The sequence below is a fragment of the Salvelinus alpinus genome, chromosome 31 (genome assembly GCF_045679555.1).
Source record: "Salvelinus alpinus chromosome 31, SLU_Salpinus.1, whole genome shotgun sequence".
NCBI lineage: Eukaryota > Metazoa > Chordata > Actinopteri > Salmoniformes > Salmonidae > Salvelinus > Salvelinus alpinus.
The window spans coordinates 23,468,355-23,482,816 of NC_092116.1; the positions used below are offsets into that span (position 1 = coordinate 23,468,355).

Sequence of the window (14,462 nt, forward strand, 5' to 3'; positions counted from 1 at the left end):
ATGTAGAAAAGCAGAGCCTCTTTATTGAAACACAGTTAATCATAGTTACCTGATCTGGGTTATAGAAATGAATTTTCTGTAAGAATCACATTAAATGATGGATGCTCTTTTAAATATAGTTATGTTGTGTTTTATTTTTGCCTCACAAACCATTCTGTCAATCAATGTTTTTGGAGCAGAACAGAGAGGGTTGTGTGACTATACAAACCAATCATATCATTATCTCATGTCCTGTATCCCTCAGTGACGTGTGGTGAGGTCTGAGGCTGGCTAGGGTTAGTACAGGAACAGGTGGGACACTGAAACCAGGCCCAAATGGCACCCTATTCCCTATATACTGTAGGGCCCTGGTCAAAAGGAGCACACTAAGTAGGGAATAGGGTGCCATTTGGGACAAAAACTGAGACAAGCTGGAGGCTGTACACCAAGGAAGAGAAGGAGAAAGAGCAACGGACCGTGAAAGAGCAAGAGACCGTGAAAGTGTCACGGCTGTTGAAAGGAGCAGACCAAGGTGCAGTGTGGTGAGCGTACATTTTACTTTATTTAAGAATGACGCCGACAAAAAACAATAAACCATACAAAACAAACCGTGAAGCTCAAAGGCTATGTGCCCTAAACAAAGTCAACTTCCCACAAAGACAGGTGGGAAAAAAGGCTACCTAAGTATGGTTCCCAATCAGAGACAACAATAGACAGCTGTCCCTGATTGAGAACCATACCCGGCCACAACATAGAAATAGAAAATCATAGAAACACAAAACATAGAATGCCCACCCCAACTCATGCCCTGACCAAAATAGAGACATAAAAAGGATCTCTAAGGTCAGGGCGTGACAGAAAGAGCGAGGTAGAGAGAGAGAGAGATAAAGAGCGACATAACATGAAAGAGCAAGAGAGAAAGAGAGAGCTGAGACCCACCCTAACAAACCCTGCCACACCCTATACCCAGATCAGACCAATGCCCCCATGCACCCCACCCCTGCAGCAGAGATCTCAACATGACAGCTGCACATATATCCAGGCCGTGAGCAGAGCAACAGACTCAACCCCCACTAATACACCGGCTCAAGCCCCATCCTGAGACCTAAGAGGTATGTATCAGATACTCAACATGCTCTGCTCACATCTACTGTAAGAGTCTTGGCCTAAACCACACAAAAACAAGACGCTATAGTCGGCTCAGGGAATAGAACCAGCAACTTTTCAGTTACTGGCCCAACACTGTAATGATAAACGCTGTGAATCGAGAAGCAGGTGCAGGTAAAACGTTTAATGAAAACAACAAACATGAAACAAGACAGCGTAACAGAAGCGAGGTCACATGAACACAGGTGCAATACCAACTGAGGAATGAACAAACGTAAGGGACCTATAAAGGGGAGGTAATGAGGTCCAGGTGTGAATCATACCGATGAGTGCCAGGTGTGCGTAAAGATGAGTGCCAGGTGTGCGTAATGAAGAGTGCCGGGTGTGCGTAATGATGAGTGACAGGTGTGCGTAATGATGAGTGCCAGGTGTGTGTAATGATGAGTGACAGGTGTGCGTAATGATGATTCCCAGGACCGGTGGTCAGTATTCCGGCGACGTCGCATGCCGGAGGGGAGGAGCAGGAGTAGATGTGACAAACACTCATAACCACTAAGCTACCTGTTGCCCTAGCTGAGCCTGTGTCAGGTTTTGAGTCTATATTACAGTATGTTAAATGTTCTAATTTTTTGTGTCAGTAGATAAAATATATATATACCCATGAAAGATATTCAAACATACATTTTATTGTAAATAACATTTTTTATTTTATAAATGGTCTGATAAAATATTTCCATGATTGTATATAATTTAAAAAGGTAATCAGGAAGAACAGTTCACCATCCGGTGGCTTCGTCATTATGCACGCCTTCACACACACGCACAATATATACACACAATATAAACCCACAAATTCCCATTTCTGCCACCTTTGCTGCGTTTAGACAGGCAGCCAAATTCTGTGTTTTTTAAACTAATTGGTCTTTTGACCAATCAGATAACCTCTGAAAAAAGATCAGATAAAAAGAGATCAGAAATTGTCTGCCTGTCTAAACGCAGCCCTTGTGACTTCATCTATGGCCCACTGGGCACACACTGGTTGAACGTGGAATTGACGTTGAATATGTTAGTACTTGGCCTATTATCACTGTGTCCATTCTGTTCGTTAATGTCTTACTACCCCCAACTAGAAGGTGTTTCATTAAGTATGTAAAAAAATATGACTGGATTTATAAGCATATAACTTCAGATCTGTCATGGTCCTTTGTTCTGGTACCAGAGTGACTCCAAAATGGCACCCTATTCCCTACATAGGGAAAGTACAGTAGTATTTAGGGAATAGGGTGCCATTTAGGATGCAGCCTGGCCAAGGTGAGTAAAGGTAAGGAGACAGGATTCCTGAGTGCATGGTGCTTCACCTTCAGACCTGCATTACAGCATCATCACACCTAGCAGGATCAGAAGAGCTATGGAGGAGAGACAGAGAGAGAGAAGTAGTAGAGATAGAGAAGTAGAGAGAGAGAGACAGAGAGAGAGAAGTAGTAGAGAGAGAGAGAGAGAAGTAGAGAGAGAGACAGAGAGAGAGAGAAGTAGTAGAGAGAGAGAGAAGTAGAGAGAGAGACAGAGAGTGAGAGAGAGACACAGAGAGATAGAGAGAGACAGAGAGAGAGAGAGAGGTAGTAGAGAGAGAGAAGTAGGGAGAGAGACAGAGAGTGAGAGAGAGACAGAGAGAGACAGAGAGACAGAGAGAGAGTGAGAGAGAGAGAGAGAGAGAGAGAGAGAGAGAGAGAGAGAGAGAGAGAGAGAGAGAGAGAGAGAGAGAGAGAGAGAGAGAGAGAGAGAGAAGTAGTAGAGAGAGAGAGAGAGAGAAGTAGAGAGAGAGATTGAAGTAGTAGAGAGAGAGAAGTAATAGAGAGAGAGAAGTAGAGAGAGAGAGAGAGTGAAAGAGAGACAGAGAGAGAGAAGTTGTAGAGAGAGAGAAGTAGTAGAGAGAGAGAGAGAGAGAAGTAGTAGAGAGAAAGAGAGAGAAGTAGTAGAGAGAGAGAGAGTGAAAGAGAGACAGAGAGAGAGAGAGAAGTAGTAGAGAGAGAGAGAGAGAAGTAGAGAGAGAGACAGAGAGAGACAGAGAGAGAGAGAAGTAGTAGAGAGAGAGTTTAATTAAATTTAAATTAAATTACACCATACATTACATTCGACTATTGACTATTATTACCATTTTCTTGTTACTATTTTTATATTTAATTTTGTATTATTATTTACTGCCATTCTATATTATTATTTGTCATTGTTTTAATTGTATTGTATTACAATTGTATTGTATTACAATGTATATTGTATACATTGTTGCTTTGGCAATATTGACACAATGTTTTTCATGCCAATAAAGCAGCTTGAATTTGAAAAATTTGAAATTTGAGAAAGAAGTAGTAGAGAGAGAGAAGTAGTAGAGAGAGAGAGAGAGAGAAGGGATTATATGAGATTAGGTACTATGGTAACACATTATAATAGCTTCCATGAATTACAACGTTATAAATGGTCATAAATCTTTATAAATACTTTGTAAATTATTTATTTATAAATGTTAACGATTTATAAATGATAAAAGTGCTCATGCCTTGAAATGCTTTTAATGCTTATGAATTAAAAATGAAAAAGTTTGTAATAGGTTATTAATACTTAATCATTATATCAGTTATTATTATGAAGTGTTTGTGGTGCCTCTTATGGTTTATTACCTTGAGACAGGCCGAAGGCGTGGCCGGAGGGAGCAGAGTTTAAAGAGTTGGTCACTTTAGCGTTGGGGTCGGCCAGGTCCACAGCTTCTTTACTGAACAGAAAATTCTTAGGAGAACCTAGGGTATCTGTTTATGAGGAAGGAGAAAATGACAAGAGGGAGAGAGAAAGAGAGAGAGAGAGAGAGAGAGAGAGTTAGAGACAAACCAGAAAGAAGAGATGCAGTGTCCACAGGGTGTTTGGAGGTGTAGGGTGAAGTTGAAGCTGATCCTAGATCTGTACCTGGGGGAAACTTCACCAGGAGTGTGTATGGATGAGTGTCTCACCGTTCATAAAAGTCCCGTTGGAGATGGAGAGGTAGAAGCTGGTGTTGGGGCTCCGGGTGACAGTAGCTTTGGGGACAGTAGCAGAGAAGGTGCACTGGATGATCTGACCGTTGACTGAGCCCTTCACAGAGTTCACAGGCAGCTACCCAACACAACGGTTTTAACCACAAATAACATTAGTCAAATGTCAGTAAGCCTACAGTGTAGTATTAGTCAGGTACCCTGTTATTCTCCCAGGCACTGTCCCAAATGGCACCCAAGTGTATATGCAGGGAATAAGAGTGAGAATTGGAGTCAAATTCAACTTCAATGACCGCTCAGAAAAGTATGTAATTCAAAATCATGAATCCTCTGATTTTGGCTATCAGTATCTTGTTCAATTCATAAAACTCATTGATTACATATCAGGTCACTTCCGGAATTTGCCGGAATTCAAACTGTCAAGCTAAAATCTGTTACAGGAAGTCGAAAATTAAACACTGTGTTCTGATTGGTCCAACTCACTGTGCTGATGATGGTCAGAACTGTGTTGTCGAGGAGAGCGGTGAAGAACTTCACTTTGCCGTTGTTGTTTGCACACACATAGGTGGTGTCGTTCCCTCCCTGTAGAGAGAGAGAGGATGAAATCAAATAAATAGAAATAAATCATCATTTTAACAGTATTCATTTTGGCTATTTCTTCCTAATTCATTAATAAAATGTAAATCCTGAATTTCCTCAAGTTAAAATGACTTCTCCCACCAACCCCAACTCCCTTGTCCTGGGTATTGTAACATGTATACTTATTCTAAAGGCAGGTTTCCATACCTGTTTGTTGTCTGTGGACAAGCCTACAGCGATGTAGCCGCTGGACACTCCTCGTAGCTGGAAGGAGATATTCTGTCCCGAGGTCTGCTGGGTGGAGATGAAGAAACAGGAACCAGCCAGGGCCGGATTACACTCTGACGGTTCAGAAGCACAGAGCTGAGAGTTTCCACATTCCGCCGTCAAGATCTCTACCTGTTGAAGAATGCATCATTAGTTGCTGTCATGTTTGTCATTCGTTTTACTTTAAAGGAGCAATCTACAATTGGTACATACAGTACAGTTCTGAACTTTAAAGGGGAAATCTGCAATTGCGAAATACATTTTTCACTTTTAAATTATTAATATATACCCATTGATTCTTGAAGAACATAACTTACCTCAGAAGCTTAGTTTAACTACATCATCAGAACACAACATAATAACTTTTTTAAATTATGTTTTCTACATTGTTTTCTGCATTGTTATAAAGCATTTTGACTTTTAAAAGTCCAATAGAAATCCTATATGAGATAGTGTCGTACATGAGTTCACTTTAAACTCCAAAACAGGCACCTTTCTTAAAAACTTCTTAGGGATAGGGGGCAGTATTCGGAAGTTAGGATGACTGAGGTGCCCAAAGTAAACTGCCTGTTACTCAGGCCCAGAAGCTACGATATGCATATAATTGGTAGTATTGGAAAGAAAACACTCTAAAGTTTCTATAACGGTTAAAATAATGTCTGTGAGTATAATAGAACTGATATGGCAGGCAAAAACCCGAGGAGAATCCATCTGAGATTCTTTTTTTTTTGAGCTCACCACTCATTATAATGGCTGTCTATGGGAAAATCAATGGAATGCCTCCCGGATAGCAGTTCCTATGGCTTCCAGTAGATGTCAACAGTCTTTAGAAAGAGTTTCAAGCTTGTTTTTGAAAAATGAGCTAGAATTTGTAGTTTTTCTAGGTGGCTCCCATTTTGGCTGTAGTATTGTGGCGGGCGTCGGTGAGGGCGCGCACTTTGTTATTTATCTCCGGTAATGAACATACTATTCTCCGTCTTAAATTGTATCATTTATTTACATATTAGGGTACCTGAGGATTAATTAGAGATGTTGTTCGACTTGTTTGGACGAAGTTTATTGGTAACTTTTGCGATTAATTTGTATGCATTTTGAACGAGGAAAACCGGTGGATTACTGAATCAAGCATGCCAACTAAACTGACTTTTTTGGGATATAAAGGACTTTATCGAACAAAACGACCATTTGTGATGTAGCAGGGACCCTTTGGATTGCAAACAGAGGAAGAACATCAAAGGTAAGTGATTTATTTTATCGCTATTTCCGACTTTCGTGACGCCTCTGCTTGTTTGGAAAATGTTTGTTATGCTTTTGTATGCGGGGCGCTGTCCTCAGATAATCGCATGGTATGCTTTTCGTGTCCCACTGATCCGCAATAAGTTTTTCTATTTTCTTTCTTTCTAAGTTTCTCTATCTATATCTCTAGCTTGTTAATGAACCTAGTTCTGTGTGTTTTATGAAATACTAGAGAGATGTTTTCCACACTGTCATGGATTATATTTATGGTAAACTGCAGGGTAATGTAACATACACTCTTTTGCTTAATCTACTTTCTGTTTCCATGGCAGTGTGTGCGGTTTATTGTTGAGATCCTACAAATGCACTTAAAACAACAGTTGATTTTAAAGAGAAAGAGAGGAAGAGAGAGAGAGGGAGAGAGAGAGAGAGAGAGAGAGAGAGAGAGAGAGAGAGAGAGAGAGAGAGAGAGAGAGAGAGAGAGAGAGAGAGAGAGAGAGAGAGAGAGAGAGAGAGAGAGAGAGAGAGAGATTGTGTGGTTCCTTTTTCTTGTCAGAGACTCTGGGAGACCGAGTGAAACATGTAGCCTAGGTAACTCACTGTGGGAGCTGTGGCGGTGGTGTTGACAACAGGTGCCGTTGTTACATTGGATGCCATTGTGGAGTTCGGATCCATTGTGGTGTTCTGTGCCTCGGCTCCCATCGCCATGTAAGCCATTGCCATGACAACTGCGAACATCAGTCTGCTGATATTGTCCATTCCTGTTAGAGTAACAGAGATCCACGTAGTAAGCAGTGGTGGAAAAAGTACCCAAATGTCATACTTGAGTCAAAGTAAAGATACCTTAACAGAGAATTACTCAAATAAAAGTGAAAGTCACCCAGTAAAATACTACTTGAGTAAAAGTCTAAAAGTATTTGGCTTTAAATATAGTTAAGTATACTTAAGTATCAAAAGTCAATGTAACTGCTAAAATATACTTAAGTATCAAAAGTAGAAGTACAAATATAAATAATTTCATATTCCTTATATCATGCAATCCAGATGGAACGATGTTATTGTTTTTTAAATTTACAGATAGCCAGGGACACATTGCAACACTCAGACATAATTTACAAAGAAAGCATTCCTGTTTAGTGAGTCCGCCAGATCAGAGGCAGTAGGGATGACTAGTGATGTTCTCTTGATAAGTGTGTGAATTGGACTATTTTCCTGTCCTGTGGAGCATTTAAAAATGTAATAAGGACTTTTTTAGATATCGTAATTAAATTAAATCATGTGACAAAAGCAATGAAAAACATCTGTATCCAAGGAGTAAAAGTTCATAATATCTGATCTGATAGTGGAGACTAACCAGCTGCAAAATACAACAAAAAACCCTATTCCAGAGTTGAAAATGCCCTTCACCAGAGAGATGTAAAACAACAATAAATGAAGAAATAGTTTTTGTTTTACAATATCCACATCATTACATAAAATAGATGGAAATGTTACCTGTACTTTTGTGACTTGGAATATTTCTTATATTTATATTTCTGTGGTTCTCCTTGAACAAGTTGTTCTAGAAGCTAATGACAGGTGCGCTGCGCTGAGAAGTAGATGTTCTCAACAGGTGTCCTTGCGGCGATGTCGCCACCTGAGCTCACTCTCCCGCTATTTAAAACAGCACTCGCAATGGGAGGAGGGACAGAGGAGTGAGAAACCTGCCTCTCTCCTCCGTCTTTTTGGGGGTGGTTTCACAATGGCATGCTGGTTGGCGTGACATAGGTTTCCCGGAGGAGGGGTGAACCGGCGACAACACTCAATGGAAACAATTACGTTGTTGAGCCTAACCTTCATCCTCCGACATTAGCTATGTCAAGTCACCCTTTCTTTAAAGACCCATCTTCCTGGACCCAATTCCTTCTATTCACTTCCTTGTGTATAAAATATGCTTGGAAACTATAGACAAGACTATTTGCAAAGAAAGGAAAATAAGAATAATATCATAAAATGAGTTACCAATAGATACAATTTAGGTCTAAATATAATCCACATCCAACGCCAAATGACATTTAATCATTTTTAAACCTATTCTATGATTCATTCCAGGTGTGTCATTCACACCTGTCCAACTCAAATAACATTATTCTTGCTTTGTTTTTTGGATTGAGCTGAGTTGAGCCTCACACAGTGGATGGAGGGCAGGCAGTCTTTTGAATTCAATCTTGATTGTGTCAAGTTACCCAAAGGGTTAGATACTAGTTTTGGTGAATCAAGACATTACATACCAGCTTTAGTTTCAAGGGATGAAATTGAAAACATTACATTTGTCTGGAGATGACAGAAGGTTAAGATATGGATGTCCTATTTTCATTAACAAGCCAGATAAATAAAGTGAAATACTTTGAACTTAGTTATGTGTGTATTATGAAATACTATATATTTTAAAAATGTTCACATACACTGTCATGTATTTTACTGTCCCACCCTAGTGTTGTCAGGCAATCATTAGGAACATGCCTGTCTGATATCACTTTCTGACAACACTATCAGAGACATCTTTCCACACACCCAGTATCATACTCTAACAGGTTCAGCTGGCAAGATTGGATCATGGTGACTTTTAATCTGCTATTGTGATGTACACACATCCACATACTGAACAGTAGCATAGTTGTGTACACACACACATATACACACACACACACACACACACACACACACACACACACACACACACACACACACACACACACACACACACACACACACACACACACACACACACACACACACACACACACACACACACACACACACACACACACACACACACACACACACACACAAACACACGCACAACATACAGTCCTTGGTTTTGATCCACATGTATGAGAGTGCTGATGGTTGCAGATGCCACACTAGGCCTCTTGAACCGATAAGGAAACATTTCATTTGTGATTTTTTGTTGTGGGCTTGTAAAATGTGTTGCATGACACATGCAGACTTGCGTTGCCGTGTCAAATCGCATCTTACTGTGACACTTTGTGTATTTTGAAAGTTCTATAACTTGGAAACTTGATTGCTGACATGCTAATCATTTTGTGGACTAATGAATCAAATACCAAAATATAGTTTTTGAGTGGAATATTCCTTTATGGAGAGGAATTGGGGCTAAGGTCCTGTGATAGACTGGCATCCTGTAAAGGCGGGTGTATTGTACATCAAGCTGCCTCACGCCACAGAAACAGCAGATAGGCTCATGTCCTATGGAACCCAACACTGGCTTACAGTCATCACTAGCAAATACAAACAGATCACTAGCCAAAACAAGACAAATAATGATGGAATACTTTATAAATTAACATTTTGGACAAGAAATGTTTTCATTTGTTAGCTGGTTATTTAGCAACGTCACAAATCTCCTGCTTAGCGTGTTTGGAGAATGTAGCAATGCTAGTGGAAATTGATTGTATCAGTTAGCGGTGCATTCAAAATAAACCACTATTCAATGACATTAGAAATAGGGAGATACACATACAGGCGAAAAATAAAAAGAAGGTCATTATTTTGAGTTATTACGGTAAAAAGTTTCACTCACCTGTCACTCAATAGTAGGATATCTCAGTCACTCTTGTTTTAGTGCAGTGTCTTCCTCTCTCCAAGGTCTGCCTGCGTGTGTCTCTTTAGTCTCTTCATCACTATACTTTATGGATGGAGGCTGTTAATCTATCACGTCAAGTTGTTGCCTTAGCAACATGTAAATCATAGCTTCTCGACTTGTAGTTTGTTTAGTCAATGTCAATATATGATTTTCCATAAAGGCATGGAACACAACAGATGAATTTCAATGTTCAAAGTACAAGATACTAATCTTGTTGTCCATGAAACTCTCTGACACCATATTCTAATCTTTAAGTAATTATATTGAATTTTTATTTGGTAAGTCCTGCTACAAATTGTTTATAAACTAACTATCAAGAAATTGTTCAACTGACTATTCACTAACCTTAACCTTAACCCTGGTCCTAACCTTACCACAACTTGTCCCTGTCCCCCCAAACATAACTAACATTCACCTTGACCTAAAACCTCCAAACCTGGCCCTAACCCTAACAAGTTGTTGCATATTAACAGCATTGCAGTTGTTAGTTTATTGATATTTAATATTACATCATACCTAGTTTGAGGTGAAATATTTGTATCTACTGTAACGACCCTGGGTTCATCATCGACGAGCATGCTTTTGCGGCATAGTCGATAGCGCGACGGACCTCGGGCTAGAAGGTCGAGGGTTCCAGACCTGCTCCCTGCTGTTTAATTACAATAATAAGGATTATTACATATTTATATAACAAAAAGTTATTAATTCAAATTGAAGTCATTTTCAGTAAATGTGCACATTTTCAGGCAAAATGTGTGTTTGAGTCCTTAAAACACAGTGATGTTTAATGTTTAAGCCTACTCTACACCCTCCAACAGAATCAGTCAATGGGGAGCGGGTTGAAGTTGCACCTAGCCACTGATCTTGGGTCAGTTCTGCCTCTACTCCAGGTTAGGAATGTAAAACCAACCAGACTTGATTCAGAGTCAGACTGGAATTCTTCCTGCGTAATGAATGTCGAATGTAAACAAATAGCTACATAACCGAAGATATGTGAAAAAAATGTAGCTTTTAATGCTTCATAGTTCATGACTTATGATCCATATATAATAATTTACTGTAGACCCCCCTATATTACCTAAAAGTCTTAAAACAACTAAATTAAAATTATATTAGACAAACAACCATCTACGGCAACAGTTTCACATTCAAGTTTTTGAAATCAGTCTACTGTAACATTTTAACATGAACATTTATTGTCTTATCACAGCTATGGAACCTTGCCATGGGACACTCAAAAACATGTCAAGCAAGTGTGTGTGTGTGTGTGTGTGTGTGTGTGTGTGTGTGTGTGTGTGTGTGTGTGTGTGTGTGTGTGTGTGTGTGTGTGTGTGTGTGTGTGTGTGTGTGTGTGTGTGTGTGTGTGTGTGTGTGTGTGTGTGTGTGTGTGTGTGTAGACGATGATGTGGGGACTGCCAAACTTTGATTCAACTCAGTCTACTGTAACATTTTAACATGAACATTTATTGTCTTATCACAGCTATGGAACCTTGCCATGGGACACTCAAAAACATGTCAAGCAAGTGTGTGTGTGTTTGTGTGTGTGTGTGTGTGTGTGTGTGTGTGTGTGTGTGTGTGTGTGTGTGTGTGTGTGTGTGTGTGTGTGTGTGTGTGTGTGTGTGTGTGTGTGTGTGTGTGTGTGTGTGTGTGTGTGTGTGTGTGTGTGTGTGTGTGTGTGTGTGTGTGTGTGTGTGTGTGTGTGTGTGTGTGGGGACTGCCAGACTTTGATTCAACTCAGTGGAATATCAAGTCCTTGAAACAGTTAAATTTTGTACTCGTCGATCTCAAGTGAAATTAGCACAGTAAGCCTTGGTTTGTTTTTTTACTACTAAATATTTCACATGCCTATGTTTTTAAGACCAACAAATCACTGTCCTCAGTAAGGTCTGAATTAAAATCAAATCAAATTTTATTTGTCACAAGCGACGAATACAACACAGTGAAATGCTTACTTATAAGCCCTTAACCAACAATGCTTTAAGAAGTTAGGGTTTTAATAAAATAAAAAATATTTACAATTAAATTATAATAATTATTACAATTAAATTATAATTCTTAGGGCCTCCCGAGTGGCGCGGTGGTCTAAGGCTCTGCATCACAGTGCTAGCTGTGCCACTAGAGATTCTGGGTTTGAGTCCAGGCTCTGTCGCAGCCGGCCACGACCGGGAGACCCATGGGGCAGCGCACAATTGGCCCAGCGTCGTCCGGGTTAGGGGAGGGTTTGGCCCAGCGTCGTCTGGGTTAGGGGAGGGTTTGGCCCAGCGTCGTCCGGTTAGGGGAGGGTTTGGCCCAGCGTCGTCTGGGTTAGGGGAGGGTTTGGCCTAACGTCGTCCGGGTTAGGGGAGGGTTTGGCCCAGCGTCGTCCGGGTTAGGGGAGGGTTTGGCCCACCGTCGTCCGGGTTAGGGGAGGGTTTGGCCCAACGTCGTCCGGTTAGGGGAGGGTTTGGCCCAGCGTCGTCCGGGTTAGGGGAGGGTTTGGCCCAGCGTCGTCCGGTTAGGGGAGGGTTTGGCCCAGCGTCGTCCGGGTTAGGGAAGGGTTTGGCCCAGCGTCGTCCGGGTTAGGGAAGGGTTTGGCCCACCGTCGTCCGGGTTAGGGGAGGGTTTGGCCCAGCGTCGTCCGGGTTAGGGGAGGGTTTGGCCCAGCGTCGTCTGGGTTAGGGGAGGGTTTGGCCCAGCGTCGTCCAGTTAGGGGAGGGTTTGGCCCAGCGTCGTCCAGTTAGGGGAGGGTTTGGCCCACCGTCGTCCGGGTTAGGGGAGGGTTTGGCCCAGCGTCGTCCGGGTTAGGAGAGGGTTTGGCCCAGCGTCGTCCAGTTAGGGGAGGGTTTGGCCCAGCGTCGTCTGGGTTAGGGGAGGGTTTGGCCCAGCATCGTCCAGTTAGGGGAGGGTTTGGCCCAGCGTCGTCCGGGTTAGGAGAGGGTTTGGCCCAGCGTCGTCCGGGTTAGGGGAGGGTTTGGCCCAGCATCGTCCGGGTTAGGGAAGGGTTTGGCCCAGCGTCGTACGGGTTAGGAGAGGGTTTGGCCCAGCGTCGTCCGGGTTAGGGGAGGGTTTGGCCCAGCATCGTCCGGGTTAGGGGAGGGTTTGGCCCAGCATCGTCCGGGTTAGGGGAGGGTTTGGCCCAGCATCGTCCGGGTTAGGGGAGGGTTTGGCCCAGCGTCGTCCGGGTTAGGGGAGGGTTTGGCCGGCAGGGATGTCCTTGTCTCATCGCGCACTAGCAACTCCTGTGGCGTGCTGGGCGCAGTGCATGTTGATACGGTCGTTTTTGCCATGTTTTGTTCAGATAATATGATAATCTCTCTGTCTCTCGCTCTCGTTCACTCTCCCTCACATACAGAATGTAGATCTGCTATACAGAGAAATGGTGGGTTTTCTCTGCCTTCTCCTCTCTCTGACTGCTTTACAAGTGGAGGGTTTCAGTAGGGGAGGATCTTCCATTGCTTCTCAGTGTGGCTCAATGCTACCTGGTAATAGTTTTCATGGCAGCACAGGGCAGAGCTCTTCCTCACCATACACTGTCACTGTCAACCAGACCACCTACCAGCCAGGAGACACCATCCAAGGTGAGTCACCAAGATGGTGGAAACACACTATTGGGCTTACCCGATCCATGCTGTATTGGCTGAGATGCAAGGATGGACTGGGACCGGGAATTTCTAATACACAACCAATTTCATTCCTTGGGGTCCCCTGCAAATAATGTTCCTTTTGCAAGAAAAATGTACTTAAAATTTAGACAAGGCTAAAGATTTACCAGAATTGCGCCATGGCAGTCCGTCCCAAGTCAGATGTTAAATTTCACACAGCATATTCGAGCACAGCTGACCTGACAATATAAGATTGACTTAGTCCAAGGACATGTCGTTCAGCGTTTCAGCACTAAATTTCTCTCTCTTTTTCTCTCTCACTCTATTTTTCGCTCTCTCTCGCTCGCTCTCGCCCACTCTCTCTCTCTCTCTCTCTCTCTCTCGCTCGCTCTCGCCCACTCTCTCTCTCTCTCTCTCTCTCATTCTCTCTCTCTCTCGCTCGCTCTCGCCCACTCTCTCATTCACTCTCTCTGTCTCTCACTCCCACTCTCACTCTCTCTCTCTCTCTCTCTCACTCTCTTTCTCACTCTCTCTCACTCTCTCTCCCACTCTCTCTCTCTCTCTCCGTCTCTCTTTCCGTCTCTCTCTCACTCTCTCTCTCACTCTCTCTCTCACTCACTCTCTCACCCACTCACTCTCTCTCTCAGTGAATATGTCAGGAACCATCACCTATAAAGGGTTTCTCCTGGAGGCCCATGAGGAAGGACAGAACACCGCTGTGGGAACGTTCTCTCTCGGCAGTGGGACTGGGATCGTTCTTGTGCCGTGCAATGGGATCGCAGTGAGTTACTGTTAGGGTTGTAAAATTCCTGAAACTTTCCTAGTTGGAGGATTCAATCCCTGATCCTACTGTACCCTCCTGATTCTGGAGATCCTCCAACTGAGATTTCTGGAAAACCTGGGAATTTTGGGCAAATTACCGTAATTTTCCAACCCTAGACAAGAGTTTGTTACCTTTACCTAGTATAGCTAGAACCACCAATAAGAAATTATCAGTGCCTTACTTTACATCATTGTGTACCAATGTCATTGTTCTCTATTGACTGA

At 42.4% G+C, this 14,462-nt stretch overlaps 1 protein-coding gene across 4 annotated transcripts in view; it reads right to left on the reverse strand.

The window, feature by feature from the left end:
* Window positions 1–7,823, reverse strand: part of LOC139561327 (putative ferric-chelate reductase 1) — an 8,189-nt gene extending 366 nt beyond the window's left edge. The window contains exons 1-8 of one of the 4 annotated variants that reach the window (XM_071378348.1): window positions 7,683–7,822; window positions 6,789–6,949; window positions 4,893–5,084; window positions 4,590–4,688; window positions 4,086–4,227; window positions 3,762–3,887; window positions 2,445–2,492; window positions 1,125–1,145 (exon numbers count right to left, since the gene is read on the reverse strand). In XM_071378348.1, coding sequence (XP_071234449.1) covers window positions 2,458–2,492; window positions 3,762–3,887; window positions 4,086–4,227; window positions 4,590–4,688; window positions 4,893–5,084; window positions 6,789–6,947 — 753 coding nt within the window. In that variant the 5' untranslated portion in view covers window positions 6,948–6,949; window positions 7,683–7,822 and the 3' untranslated portion in view covers window positions 1,125–1,145; window positions 2,445–2,457. Of the gene's footprint in view, window positions 1–1,124; window positions 1,146–1,250; window positions 2,493–3,761; window positions 3,888–4,085; window positions 4,228–4,589; window positions 4,689–4,892; window positions 5,085–6,788; window positions 6,950–7,682 lie in introns of those variants that run through there. The other 3 variants (XM_071378347.1, XM_071378349.1, XM_071378350.1) reach the window with 3 other exon arrangements.
* Window positions 7,824–14,462: the final 6,639 nt, after the last annotated feature.